A 14,511-nucleotide genomic window follows, 5' to 3' on the forward strand; every position below is an offset into this window, starting at 1 on the left:
TCGAACCTTTCATTACTTGCATTAAAAGAAAAGAGTTTACACCATAACTGAGATAGGAGAAGCAACAACAAGGGCTGCTTTAGCTAATCTATCAGCAGCTTCGTTCTTAGTACGAGGGATAAAAGAAAAAGAGATAGAATTCAATGATCGACTCATCACGCCAATGTCGTGGAGGATGCCTTGAATAGCAGTCACAGAAGAGTTTCCTGTGATGAGATCCGTGAGACTTTTACAATCTGAAAGACAGAGTAAGTCTGTGAAACCTGCATTAGTAGCAGAGTAGATAGCTTCTTTCAAGGCCAGTGCTTCGGCTACCATAGCTGAGGCCACATAGCGTCGGTGAGAAGAGCCTTGGAGCAGTGTAGTCCCGTCTTGCTTCTTAATGATCCATCCCATTCCTCCCCTACCAGTCGCATTATCCCAAGCGCTGTAAGAGAAACATTGTACCGTTGAAGTTAGGTTGTGTATTAGACGACAGTTCTGAGCTGTTTTGGGGGGTTTTGGAGAAGTTGTCGGGGGCTTAAGAGGCTGAGCCACTTGCCATTCACGACCATCCTTGATTGCCTTTAGGATAACCTCCCTTTCATTGAAGATCTTTTCCTCAAATACCATACGGTTCCTACTAGTCCATAAGGTCCATAGTAACCAAAGAAACAGAGGTTGGGAGATTCCAGACGGAGGGAGATTTACCATTCTTTGGCTTTGTTTGAAGAGCTCTATTACAGAAGCCACCACAGAGGGGTTTGGCTTGAATAGAGCAGGAGTGAGGTCCCATACTTTTACGGCGAAAGGGCAGGTGAGGAAGACATGGAGGACGGTTTCATCGCCACTGCATCGCTTGCATTTCCCATCAGTCTCGATTCCTCTTCTTCTCAGAAGATCTCCCACAGACAATGCATCACGCTTTACTTTCCAAAGAAAGTGTCTAAGCTTTGGGGGACACTTGACATTCCAAATACATTGGTTTCAGTTGAAGCTTTCAGGTGTTGTTTGAGTGATGTTGAGTTTTGAGATAGCATAACCTGATTTTGTAGTGTACTCGCCTGATTTCTCAGGCAACCATGCTCTCATATCTTCCATTCCTAGCGCACTTGGAACCAGTAAATTGATGTGGTCCTCATATTGAGGGAGGATCTGATGTATCAGGGGAGCGTTCCAAACATCCGAGACTACTTTCAAAGCCGTGGATCAAACCATTGGAGACTCGATAACTTTTTTTTCTGGTGTGCACATGCGGGACTCGATAAGACGATAACTATATATGTTGTCTTTCCTTTGTTTCCATGCTATACTTAAACATCTTACTCCCAATTGCGTTTAAGGCGTTTTGTTGAGATGTATAAAGTATAAACAATCGCTGATTTGCTTTATTCATCAGTGTAATCCTTTATATATTAGCATCATAATTGAGTTAAAAAGAAAATAGAATACATGTAAAATATACACAATAATAAGGTATGGAAATATTTGAAATAGTTGTTCTTCTCAAGCATAGATTAGCTGATGGCTTACGTCTAATGATTCCCAAAACTCCTATTCTACAACCCTAACAGTAGTATACCAATCATAACTTCTGACTTCTCCCTTTAAAACATTCCCACATCACTCGGTTATGACCTGATAATTTGTATTTGTGTGCTCGGTTATCCAAAAGCTTTTGAGTATAATATTGTATTTTGTTGGGTCAAATCATCGGTTAGTTTATTTTTTGAATTATGGGATATAATTACGCCAGTAGCCACATAATCGAGGAACGCGGGAGAAGATGAAAAACACGTTTCACTTTTCTTAAGAGGGCATTTCGGGAACTTCGTAACACCATATATGATGGTGGCATGGCCAAACACGTGATATATTTTTTTAGAGCATCTCTAGCTTAAAACTCCATTTTTTTCTCCAAAATTGTGTAAAAGTGAAAATAGAATAAAATTACTATGACCGGTGATGAGATGACCTTAGCACCATCCGTCGCTACCACAAGAATATTACTATGACTGGTGATGTCAAAAGGATGTAAAATCTGGATTAGTTGTTGATCATCCACTATCAAATATTTCAAAAAGAGAAGCGAATACTTTTGTATTACAGAGAATTAACATGAGTCTTAACTTCGTAAGTAATATATATAAAGGTAAACATCAAGTAGTAATTTAAAAGCTCAAAAAAAGGGAAGGGTATAGAAAAATCTTATTGGAAGAAGACCATGGGAGAAACTCGGACCAAAAAAAAAAAACATAATATCTTTCTTTCTTTACTTGGAAGGCAAATATGGAGTGAGGATACGGGAAGAAGAAAAAAAAAACAAATAATCATGGCGAATCATCTTTCTCCTGAGGGCTTCCAGCGAGCCAGCCCCAGACACCACCCGAGCTCTGTCGTTTAGCGTTCATTGCGGCTTGTTCAGAGGCAGCCTTTTGGCGCTGCAGGAGTTCTAGTTCCTTCTGTAGTGTTTCCAGTGTTTGAAGCTTTTGCCTTAGCTCCGCAACATCAACCTGCAGATTCAAACGGAAGGAGATCGAGTTAGGTTTTGCTCTTACTAGGTGATGGATCCAGTGGATTAATACCTCCAGTTTGAAGCATCTTGATTGTTCGGTTGCAAGTTGGCTACGGACAGAATGAAGTTCCTATAAAATGTCGGGACAAAGATAAGATGTATCAGAGAAAAAAATCCTGAGAGACTTCCCGATGTTACTATGTGAAGTATTATTATTATTATTACCTTGTACAAATCTGCATTTCGTGATTCTCCATCTGCTAGCTCTTGCCTTAGTTGGAGAGTCTGCATCTTCTCCTTGTTCAGTGATAACTCCAGTTCTTCCTTCTCGGCTTTAAGAGTCTCGATAATGCGTTCGTTGTTTCCTTCAACCTGGTTGATTCATTACCAGAAAATCAAAATAAGAGAAAAGAGGTGGTGATGATCGCGATTTGGGTAACTATAATCACTACCAGTACTACATCATGTATACCTTTGATCCAGGGTTAACGTTGTCCATGACAATTTCCCGCACTCTGCTTTCTTGGCTCACCTCAACCTCTGACTCGATTTCTCTGGTCGTGGCGTTGTTAACAGCAGAGAGACTAGCTGGCAAAGGCGCTTCTAGAGTCTTTTGTTGAAGTGTTGATTTGTGGCTTGGCTTAAGCAGATTAACCTAAAGCCGAGGAATAATTAGAAGCAGAACTGAATGCAAAATCAAGAGAATGGTAACTTATGGCTTGACAATATAGTCTCTACCTCGTTGTTGTAACGTCCATTGTATCCACCAAAAGCAACTAGCACATCTTCACCATTGTATGAACTAACGACTAAACTTAATCCCTGTCATAAGAAAAATAAAGGAAGATAAGCCCTTAAGTTCTGCAAGATTAAAACGAAATAAGCAAAGACTCTTAAAATGGCACTACCCTGTTTCAGAAATGATTAGGCTAAATTACTAGTTTTTAGCTATCTTGAAAATTGGTACGGATAATAAATGTTCATTGAAGTACCTCGCTAGCAAGAGGTACACGTCCTTGAACTAAAGTCACTACCGACCATGCAAGAGTTGACATGTTTAGTACAACACTTTCAGATGCCCCTACAGTGATTTACCAGGTTGCAGCACAATCAGTCAACACGAAATTGAAAAAGCCAAGCAAATATCATTTTTTTCACAATTCCTATATGTGGTTATTGGAGAGATAAACAGAAATGGCAAGGAAGGAAAGACAACAAGGAAAAAAATGAATAAACCTTACCACTCTTGTTATCACCGCCACCAACAATAAACCAGTTCTCCCCAATTGTCACGCCAGCATGTCCAGATCGAGGAGTTGGTACCTCACCTTGTTGTGCTGGTCTTGACCACTCCATCTATATGTAACAGTTTATATCAGGCGCCGACGTTTGAAAGACAGCTACAAAATACTGTATACGCTTAGCTTAACTTACAGTCTGCAAATCAAGGACATGCAGATCATCGAAACAGGTAGCATGTGAGCCCCCACCAAAGATAAGAAGGTAACGTTCTGCGTGCACTGCAGCAGCATGATCAGACCTCGGAGACGGAGACACACCTCTGCAAGTTGACAACAGTTTAAACCCTGATTGCAATTCTTTCATTAACAATGTCTTTCTAAATGTATTCTGGTTATATCAACTCTTAAATGGGTTACTTCTTCGGAAAAAAAAAATGCAAAAACATCTTAAAATCTTACAGGGCATCTATCTCATCCCAGGTCATAGTTTCTAGGTCGAGTACATGCAAATCGTTCAGAAGTGATCTCTTCGCATCTTGGCCACCAAATATCACCAAAGTTTTACCGACGACTGTGACTGACTGGCCTCCACGTGAAACCTGAAAGCAAGAGATAAATGACAAACAAAGTCTCGGTTAAAGAAACCAAACTGCACATATAACTTCCGAATAAAAACGAAATCAATAATTTTTGGATTCAGATGCAAATCAACCCTGTAGATATATTATGGAAGAGCAGAGGAAAAAATGGCTTCTTTCTTTTTTTTTGCCTTTGATGGCGAGAAAATAAGTGTTTAGAAGACTGGAATATTTCCATGCAAAGGTGACGTGATGAAAACAAATGAAATAACATGCGAGAAGTGAATATATACCGGTGGTTTTCCATATGTCTTCAACATTGACCATGTAGAGGTATGCGTATCAAAGACCTTCACTGTGATAGGAAACAGCAGAAAATTGATTGTAAGAATAAAGATTCCAGAAAGCTCCTTCAAATAACTGTCTCCGAAGGTAAATAAACGCTTACCTTGCATAGATTCTGAGTGATCCTTAGTATGACCACCGATGGACAGCAATTTGTTGTCCCACGGTATCTACAAAATAACAAAGAAGGCATGGGAAAAAAAAGTCTTGTTACAAACTAATATTGCAAGTGGATTTCACGAAGAGACTATTTTCTTAGCTGAACCGCTGTCCTGAATATTTCTAGTCCGGAAAGTCAAAACGTAGAAACCAAAACAAAACGCAAGAAGTTAAATACTAACCAAAGAATGACCAGCACAAGGAGATAGTAACGTCGGAGAGGTTTCCTCTGATTCAGTTGCAACCTTGGTTTCAACTCTCGACCAAGTCCAACTTTTTAAATCTAGAACCTGTATTTTCAGCAGAAGACACGCTAAAGAATTGTTAGCAAAAGTGGTATTGCCAACGTTAGGCTTAAATGAAACTGAATCCTTCAATTAATAATCAGCTTATGCTTCTGAATCATATGAGTTGCTTACATGAAGATCACCAAGGTAACGGCCATTGTGATTTCCACCATATATATACATTTTATCTTGAATAACTGCTGCTCCGTGCTGAAACAAATACAAAAAAAAAAACTTAGAAATTAGAGATGATACATGAATGACACCTTTTTCATTTCTTCCAAAAGAGAAAGATAATATATTACCTCATAACGGGCTTTTGGCCGCTGGCCTGATGTTTGGGGTGCAGTCCACTGGTTATATACAGAAACAGTATTTGGGTCTTCCGAGACTACATCTTTGTCTTGGGTTTCTGCCAAACCTCCATTCTCAGCAGAAATTGTCTTTGTCTCGCTAAATGAGTTCCCATTCTCAACAACAGGCTCATCTTTTGTTGTCTGCTATAGAGAATGAATGCACTAGAAGAGTGAACTACTGGCAAAATATATATGTAGTATCTCCCGTGTTTTGAACACAGAATCCCATGGTATACAAAACTCACATTGATTTGGACATCTACGACAGGATCTGGGATATCTTTAGATGCCCTCGAATACCAGGTAGGATCGTCTTCCTGAATTTATATGAGCAATAAGGAAGAAATCAAGCCTAGATCACCACTCTCTAGTAAAGTCTAAAAAAATTAGACATAGAAGTCTCTGTGTTTTACCTCCAGAATTTTCACAAAGAGACGCATTGCCTCCATGGAAGGCATGGTTCCGAGCCCCTGCCAACTAAGTAAAGATGGAATTGATTCAGAACATTAGGAATAGACTTCTCCCAGGAAAGCTCACAAAAACAAACATCTAAAAAGATAACAAGCTCTGTGATGTATTTGCATAATAACATTACCTGCAATCACATTTCCTCAACATGTCACACAATTTTTGAATTCATAAAAAAAATCATATGCTTGCAAATACAAATCCTGCTTTATTATTTTGTATCTAGCAGCTTACATTACATCTAATATACTCCTTTCCCATTTCCATGATTCATGAGGCATATGGATTCTTCTACTCTAATAACTGATGAAACCTAAGGCATCTACTAATTGCATCCACCACAAAGCTTCTTCCTACTAGTATGAGAAACGTAAGTGTCGGCAGACACCGAATCTAACCTTTTCCACTTGCTTTGCTCCACTGGTCTCCATGCGCTAGGTTTCGGAGTGTTGCATGGTCCTACGGTAGCCTGTATACATTGTTCAAATCCAAAGAGATCATCAACACTGAGCCTAGTCACATATCAAGTTATAGAACCAATAACAAGATCTAATTAAAGCTAAGATTAAACGACGAACGATCCACGAGATCTGATTACTAAAACAGTATCACAATCGCGTTTTCCATCGAATCGATAACCAAATCTCAAGCAACATTCACAGGTAGAAGATCGAGAACGCGATCAAGCTAGGTCATACAGGCGAATTGCGTCATTTCGAAAATCTGATAAAATCTCGACGAGAGGGATACGAATCGATGAATCAAACGAAGGAAACCACCAGATCTCGTGAAATCAACAATAGATCGAGGGAATAGAAGTGTCTTGACCTGCTGGTAGAGCGCATAGAGAAGCAGTGCAGTGTCATTGGAGAATTTCGAGCTGACGTTTTTCGCCGACGATTCAGATCCGTCGAATCCGGCGTAAGACGCGGCGGCGTAGAACCTCTCCGGGTAGGCGGGGCCAGATGTTGCTCTAGCCATAGCCATTTTTGTCTCACCTTCTCTGAGACTTGGACCGCGGGATTTGATCGGAGATGGAGAAAGCCGAAGAAGAGCAGCGATTGGTGTTTTTCTAGTTTCCTTTTACAGATTCAAAGTTTGTTTTTTTTTTTTATAATTTTAAAATATTTGATTTTTAATTAATCGAAAACTATTAATTGCTAGTAGATGCAGTGTTTATATTAGCGGCACGACCAAGACGACATAATCATATTTTCTCACACTTATTGTCACTTCGTTTTTTCTTATCTTAATCGTCCACAAATCATGTCAATTACTTGGTTTAAACGTGATTTTTTGGTTAATTTTCCTGGTAAGTCACTATTCACTAGTTACAATACTCTCTTCATTTCAAAATGATCCATTTCAAAAATTGGTTAAAATATATATTTTTACATTTCCAATGCATATTTTACTAAGTAATAAAGATAATTTTAACTTGTGTTTAGTAAATTTTGATTAACTAAAATTTATGGATACTAGTTAATCATAAAATGTATTTATAATCAAAATTTAACATATATTTTAAATATGTGTGAAATCCCAAAACATATTTTTTTTTTGAAACAGTGTATAATTTAGGACCTTTGAACATGTGTCTAAGAAATAGAAATCATGAGTTCCCAACGATGATAATGAAGAAACAAAATAAGCCTTGCTTTGCAGTGTCTTGTTTTCTTTTTCACATTTAAGAAATGATATTGAATGATTTAGCAATAGTATGAAACTCATGTTTTAACTCTGACCAAGCAGACTCTGGAACCTGAGCATTCAGAGTATAGAGCCGGCCACCGTTAGCGCAACATACAGCCACGTTATGCCGCCGGAAAGATGGTGATTCGACTTTGAATTCCAACTCATAGTACTTCAAGTTTCTCTCTGAATCTTGTCTGAGGTTTGCTTCCAGCAAAGTTCCTTTTAAATCTGTTCTTTGACCAGATCTTGTCACTGTTTTTACTATCGCTTCTCCTACTTCCTTTGGCCCTCCAAATGCTTCAATTCTATATATCATAAACAATAAGAAAAGTTCATAACCATAGCTTTCACTTCGTGAAATAGAATGCTAATTGTTTGTTTCATTGTCTTATACGACATGAAAACATGGATGCTCTAAAAATCGGCCTAGTTGCTTCTACATGATAGATCCTAACACTCGTACGTAGCTAATAGGGTGTCTAGACCAACTTATGTGACAGATAAAAAGTACTAGAGAATGTGTTCATATTTGATTATTTTCGAACATTTACTAGAGTTACACATTTACAAAACTCTCTTGATCAAAACTAAAGATTACAACCTGAACCATGTGAAAATGGAACTATAATTATTTTAGCTAGCTCAAAGTGTTTTTTTTAGCTCAAAGTTTAGTTAGCTAAATCTTTTATACCAATACTGTCACATACTAGTAACCATAGAAACAATGAACCTAATTACCTTCTCATGATGATGCTTAAAATATCTAGGAATGATGTGTTTACTTACGAGAAAGTGGGTGAGACAGGGGAGACAATAACACTGACATTGAGCTCTCCGGTCGAACCGGGTGGTCCAAATGCAACAACCGGTTCATTAACGTTTTTGCGGCGACTGATTCTTGCCGGAGGAAGGTCTAGAGAAGTCTCCCGCTCTGACTTCTCCGCGGCTCTATATAAGAGTGTCTGGTCTCCAACCCACGTAGCCGGATATATAAACTCTATGATTGTAAAATAACAGTTATCATTAAAATATAAAGATTATTAAATTTGATGAGGAGTAAATAAATAAGTGTTAAGAGAGAGGACTTGCTAACCGAACCCTTCAACCGTGTCCATACATCTTCTATAACCACTGATGGGATAAACTACGTCGAGTTTAAGGTTCCGGCCGAACTCCGGCGATAAACCGAGTACAAAGCTCGTGACTCCTCCAAAATTCGCACCGATGGCGAGCACAGAGGACGAGCCTATACCAAGAAGTAACCGCCGGTTGAATTTCTCAGCAAGGGGAGAGAACTCCTCGGCCGGGGAGGTTTTCCGGTCACCGGGGGATTGTTGAGCGATCAAAATGCTGGAGGGTTTGGCATTTTTGAGTGATGATGAGTGAAGAGAGAAGTAAAGTTTTAGAGACATTTCTTGTCCGTTCTTTTAAAGATGTCATCGAGTGTTGCAGACTTCTTATCACTTGCGGAGCTAGTTGTTAAACGACAGCGTTTTACATTCGACAGTGTTTTAAAAATGGAGATGCTTAATTAAAAAAAACAATAATATCATATGATATTTGATAATATCTATGGAAGTTCCAAAAGAAAGATAATAATATCATGTTTTGTTACAAAAAGAAGATAATAAATTCAATCAAACTCTAGGAAGTAGGAACTTTGCACTGAAATGAATCGAATAGGTGTGGAGCAAGAAGTATAAATCAACATTTATACATATACTTACTATAATTCTAATTAAGTACTAGCAAATGATAGTTGGATTTCTTCTAAAGTTAATCCTTGAGTCTCTGGCACCAAACACCACGTGAATACAATTGTTACTCCACAAACTATTGCTGATATAATAAAAGTTCCTACAAGTTATTTAAACAAAGGTTAATAAATTTTAGCCATATTACTTCATTTAAATAACTAAATCGAAGAAAACCAAAAACATATAGTTTAGGTTACTTACCGGCTGGGCTCCAAACCAACATAAAATTGAAACAATAGTTGGCAATCCAACCAGTGAACCAATTGGCTATGGTCACTAAACTCCCTGCTAACACCTTTATATCCATTGGAAATATCTGCCAACAAAAAAACAATTAGACATATAATAATTAAAAATATATGCAATTTATATTATATATTTGGATAAAATGAGAAATAATCTCCACAAAGAAAAAAAGAATCACCTCAGACATTATAACCCATGGCAACGCTCCCATTCCAAATGCAAACATCATCGTGAATGACTGTAGAATATAAATGGTTATATCTTTACATTTTGATAAATTAACAATAATTGATTAAAAATCATAGGATACAGTTGTGTAAGTATACGTTGATAGAATACCAATTAAATGAATTAAGTTTTCTTTTGATAAACTATATGATACAGTTAAATAGAATGTACCAACTATCAATTAAACCAAAAATCAAATTGTGAAGAACTTACCAATATTCCGATGAAAGTGAAAACTGGAGTAATGTTTTGAATCTCGGGAACATCTTTAACTCCAAAAGCTACCGCCAATGTAATACAGCTTAAGCATAATCCAAATGCTGAAGCCTGCAAATTCAATCCATTAAATCTATATTTAATCATTGCAGAAAATCGACTGGTTAGCCGTTTAGGCAGCTACGCGATCACTTGAGGTTAAGAAAAATTATAAGCACCTAACGCTGGGCAAGATTATTACACCAAAGCTCTAATATGAACAAACAAACAAAAAATCAAAAAGTTTCTAACCATAAGAAGTGGTCGTCTTCCCCAGCGATCCACGAGGATTAAACCCATTACAGATTTTGGTACCTATGCATGAACGTTGATAAGATATTAGGGTTACGGTGTGAGGAAAAACCCGAATTAAGATTTATTATACGTACGACGATAAGAGACAACACCGTCATCCCAATCCGAGCAGAAAATCCTGGAAAATAAAAGTGTGAATTTTAAAATACTATCTATTAAAATCTAAGAACATAATAGATTATATTTTTACCGCCAAGTTCAAAAAGAGTGCTTCCATAAGAGCCTATTCCTGACATTCCACATAATTGTTGCAGAAGCATCAAACCTATGCCGATCTGAACATATAATTAGACGAATCCAAACAAAATTTAATAATGTTTTACAGACTTTATATCCAAATCTTTAATATATATTTTTGAACGAATGAAAACAAAACTTCTTACTGTAAGTTGATGAGCATATCTCTTTCTGAAAAGACTACGAATGCTGGTATTCGAATTTTGTTTTGAAACTTCTACGGAAATCTACAAAAGTTAATTCTGAAAAATGTGAGAATATATATTTACGTGAAACAAAAAGAAACTTTGGTGTGGATGAATATAAAGTGATTCCAAAAGTAATGATTATATATATGGATACCTTGATTGCGCGAGCTTCAAACATAATATCGTGTCCTTTCCCCCTTAATTTTTGAAGAACAACTTCAACTTCTTCATCGCGACCTTTTTTCGCCTATAAAAATACTTCCATTAATATTGTGTGCTTAAGTAGCATATGCTCAAGTTATATGACTAACCAGCCATCTTGGAGACTCAGGTATGAAGAACAAACCAATAACTTGTATCCCACATGGAATAATACCTGGTTGGAAAAAAACTTTAGTCAGATAAATAAATTTCTTATGATAAAATAATTATGGAAAAATGAAACTCGAAGGTGAATGAATAAAGATGAAACTCGAAGGTGAATAAATCACCGATTAAGGCTAGACTTCTCCATGACAAGAAATTTCCAAAGTAATATGCGATTGCTACTCCACAGTTTTGCAACAACTGAAAAGTATTGAAATTATAACTCAGATATAAAAATGACTATATCTAAACCTCGAGCTTTGAATTGGTACATTACCTGATTGCTAAATGTAAAAGCGCCTCTAATATGCTTGGGTGTTATCTCTGCAACATATACAGGAACCTATACAATTTTCAATTCAAGAAAATTAGAATATTTAATGGTCAGGGCTAGAGATTCTTTTCATTGCTTAGATAAGTTTTCTTTTTTGTTAAGTCAGAGAAGTTTCTTTTACCACATAGCTAATGAGACCAACTCCAATTCCAACAAAAAATCTTCCTAAATCGAGCAAAACGATATCCTGTTGCCAAGCAAATAAAACGGTGATAAATGTATGTATAAGTGTATTAAGCTTTCAAAAGTAGAAAGTAAGAATAGATGAGTTATGAGGAAACCTTGGCTAGTGCAATTGCAACCCAACCAGTTATGCAGAATAAATCGGCAAGCCACAACGTCTAAGAAAAGAAAAACGATGGTGTTTTAGTATTTACTTTATAATAGTTAGAGGCATATATAACAAACATATAAGAAATAAAAGGGTGATTTTCAGAATAGTAGATACTTAACCATTTTATTACCCAAGGCAGATGCAGCTTTGGCGCTGAATATGGCACCGATCATTCCTCCAAATGTCATGAGTGAACCAAACAGTGAAAACTGTACTTTTAAACAGTTATATTAGTAAGAGGTAAATGCATTTTTATGATCGTTTTATTTTTTGTCATGTAACTAGCAATTTTACCAAATATATGTAAATGTTATTTTAGTTTATCCCAACTCTTATTACTAGTTAGATATAATTAAACATGTACTCACTTGTGCTAGAGAAAGATCCAAGTCTCTCATAATGGAGGACATTGTATCTGCAGTATATCCCGCCTGTGTACCACAAAATGAATCAAGTCAAGTGGAGTATATGAATATAATAAGATACAAGCGTGACTCGATTTATTTGCAAAACCACCACGAGTTGACCTATAGTTTACGTATGTTGAAAACCTTTTGTCAAAAAAAAAAAAATAGTTTTCTATGTTGAATTCGGTAAAAAAGTCAGTATCTAGGTTACTTCTGAAAAGGTTAGTAATTTTAAAAGCATAACCAAAAAATCATAAATCGATGCAACACTCTAAACCTGTTAATGTCACTAATGTAATTCTAACACAAAGTTGGTATATAAGCATATATATATGTATATATGTATATATTGTGACCGTAAATACTAAATATTATAACTTCAATAATTTAATAGATTAAAATTATGGTCTAGAATTGATCCTAATTATTCAGGAGGCTATAAAAAATATATTAATAAAAGATTATAAATTTGGAAACTTATGTTTAAGTAAATTATTTTTAAAATTTTAGAGATTATAGGTCAATGTTTAACTTGTCTATGCCCAATACTGGATTTGGTGGAGCCACACATAAATAATAATGTTTGATTGGTTTATTTTGAAAATTCCTTCAACTCCAAAGACTATTAATGAACGAGACGATGGGAGCTGGCATTGGCAAGGCAACCCAAGGTGTCGGTATAAGATAACAAGACAACCACACACACGTAAGATGTTTTTAATTCTCTTTTTGGTTACTTAGCAACGAGTGCTAGACTTTCTGAATTTATATATATTATATCTGTAGATGCTATGATGTAGATTTCTAAACCCTTTTAATTAATTTATATATATATATATATATATATATATATATATATATCTGCATGTTGACAAGAGAAGAAAATATTTATTTATTCACTCTTTCTATTTTGTTATTTTTATAATTTTATTTTCATTTTTGCTATATGAATTCACTAATCCAAATAGCAATATTGTTCCCTATCCTACACGGCTGATATAGACACAAGTAAAATAAGTCACGGCTCTAATTGAAACTCGGATTTTTATAACCAAAGTTTGGAGAAACTTTGTTTTTAGTTCTTTTTGCATTAACAAAAAATATACGTACGTACCTCCACTAACTACGCTAACAGTTGAAAAAGTGACCACGCGGCTAACGCTTTGGTTCTAATAAGAGCTTGCATACATACATATATAGAAAGATAGAGAGATATAGAGAGAAATAAAGAGAGATGGGAACATACGGAAACGCCAAAGGTGAAAGAGGCGCAGACAATGATGAAGGTGGAGAAGACAAGAAGCAGAGTTGTTCTTGCCGTCTCTTCCTTATTTGTCAGTAGTAATCCTTTCTCCATATTATTATCTCCCTCCATTTTCTTCACTCAAAACCCTAAAGAACCAGAACAATAGACAAAAATTTCGTGCGGGAGAGAAAAAAAAGAGAGAAAATTTTGAGGAGAGGAATGTGTTCTCTCCTTATCTATATATTGATAAAAACTAACTAGTATTGGTTAACCATGGACCAAGATGAAAACAAATAGAAATATCATGCTATGTTGTGATGTAGACGTATCTACCTAATATTGTGTCTAGGTTCATGTTCATTGTTTGTATCAACCAATAACGAGCATACAGGTCTACACATTTTTCGGTTATTTTCTGGTCTACGGCTTTGGTTTGTTTTGGCTACAATAACTATTAGCTCATCTAAATATTTGAATAACGTTGTTTTTTGGTGCAAGTGATCAATAACGTTGTTCCATAATAGATTGTATCAAGTTGCTAATTTATTGACTACAAGACGAGAAGATATCAACTTGAGATACCGTAAGAGTCGAATAAATCAAATGTTAACAGTTTCATGAAGAGTAACGTAAAAGAAGAGAAGAACCATCGAGTCACTCAATCTATATATAGAGTTTGAGATACTCACGTAACAAGTACATATATGTGGCTTTTTATTAGTCTTGGACCGAACTTAGCATTTATGGCGTACGTCGCTCCGATCGGTTGGATAGAAGTTAACGCGATTCAATCTAAGGGTAACATTATTGGTGGGACAAAAAAAATTCTTTAGGATATTTTATTAAAATTTTTAAGTTAGGGACAAAGTTTAAGGACATTTGTAATTTTGTAGATTATTAGTAGAACTTGTCTTGTATCTTAATAAATAAAATATTTATTTTAATGTGTAATGAGATATAAAGAATAACTTTTAA

At 36.0% G+C, this 14,511-nt stretch overlaps 3 protein-coding genes across 5 annotated transcripts; all 3 read right to left on the reverse strand.

Annotated features, from left to right (window-relative positions):
• Window positions 1-2,060: 2,060 nt before the first annotated feature.
• LOC125574946 (acyl-CoA-binding domain-containing protein 4) lies at window positions 2,061-7,025 on the reverse strand. Of its 2 annotated transcripts, none has more exons than XM_048759445.1 (18): window positions 6,757-7,025; window positions 6,327-6,397; window positions 5,874-5,937; window positions 5,706-5,777; window positions 5,410-5,601; window positions 5,237-5,314; window positions 5,000-5,107; window positions 4,762-4,828; window positions 4,607-4,668; window positions 4,195-4,334; window positions 3,929-4,055; window positions 3,736-3,850; window positions 3,487-3,575; window positions 3,233-3,316; window positions 2,967-3,149; window positions 2,720-2,866; window positions 2,565-2,624; window positions 2,061-2,492 (listed from the first exon to the last, which is right to left on the reverse strand). In XM_048759445.1, exons 1-18 carry the CDS (start codon window positions 6,913-6,915, stop codon window positions 2,310-2,312), a joined length of 2,001 nt encoding a protein of 666 aa, XP_048615402.1. In that variant the 5' UTR covers window positions 6,916-7,025; the 3' UTR covers window positions 2,061-2,309. The 2 variants fall into 2 exon arrangements, with proteins under 2 accessions (XP_048615402.1, XP_048615401.1); XM_048759444.1 differs by having other exon boundaries at window positions 5,410-5,604.
• A 532-nt stretch (window positions 7,026-7,557) lies between these two features.
• Window positions 7,558-9,219, reverse strand: LOC106453047 (psbP domain-containing protein 7, chloroplastic). The gene is made up of 3 exons (XM_048759446.1): window positions 8,717-9,219; window positions 8,410-8,620; window positions 7,558-7,928 (listed from the first exon to the last, which is right to left on the reverse strand). The coding sequence occupies exons 1-3, from the start codon at window positions 9,033-9,035 to the stop codon at window positions 7,616-7,618; spliced, it is 843 nt and encodes a 280-aa protein (XP_048615403.1). The 5' UTR covers window positions 9,036-9,219; the 3' UTR covers window positions 7,558-7,615.
• On the reverse strand, window positions 9,155-14,012 carry LOC106453046 (sugar transporter ERD6-like 12). 2 transcript variants are annotated; one of them, XM_022703613.2, is made up of 17 exons: window positions 13,537-14,012; window positions 12,252-12,314; window positions 12,003-12,092; window positions 11,831-11,890; window positions 11,671-11,736; window positions 11,493-11,558; window positions 11,341-11,416; window positions 11,161-11,225; window positions 11,004-11,096; window positions 10,808-10,888; window positions 10,615-10,699; window positions 10,499-10,542; window positions 10,362-10,424; window positions 10,068-10,181; window positions 9,805-9,864; window positions 9,582-9,696; window positions 9,155-9,414 (listed from the first exon to the last, which is right to left on the reverse strand). In XM_022703613.2, exons 1-17 carry the CDS (start codon window positions 13,663-13,665, stop codon window positions 9,362-9,364), a joined length of 1,323 nt encoding a protein of 440 aa, XP_022559334.1. In that variant the 5' UTR covers window positions 13,666-14,012; the 3' UTR covers window positions 9,155-9,361. The 2 variants fall into 2 exon arrangements, with proteins under 2 accessions (XP_022559334.1, XP_013750719.1); XM_013895265.3 differs by having other exon boundaries at window positions 9,155-9,480; window positions 13,537-13,829.
• Window positions 14,013-14,511: the final 499 nt, after the last annotated feature.

Source organism: Brassica napus, chromosome C5, assembly GCF_020379485.1.
Source record: "Brassica napus cultivar Da-Ae chromosome C5, Da-Ae, whole genome shotgun sequence".
Taxonomy (NCBI): Eukaryota; Viridiplantae; Streptophyta; class Magnoliopsida; order Brassicales; family Brassicaceae; genus Brassica; species Brassica napus.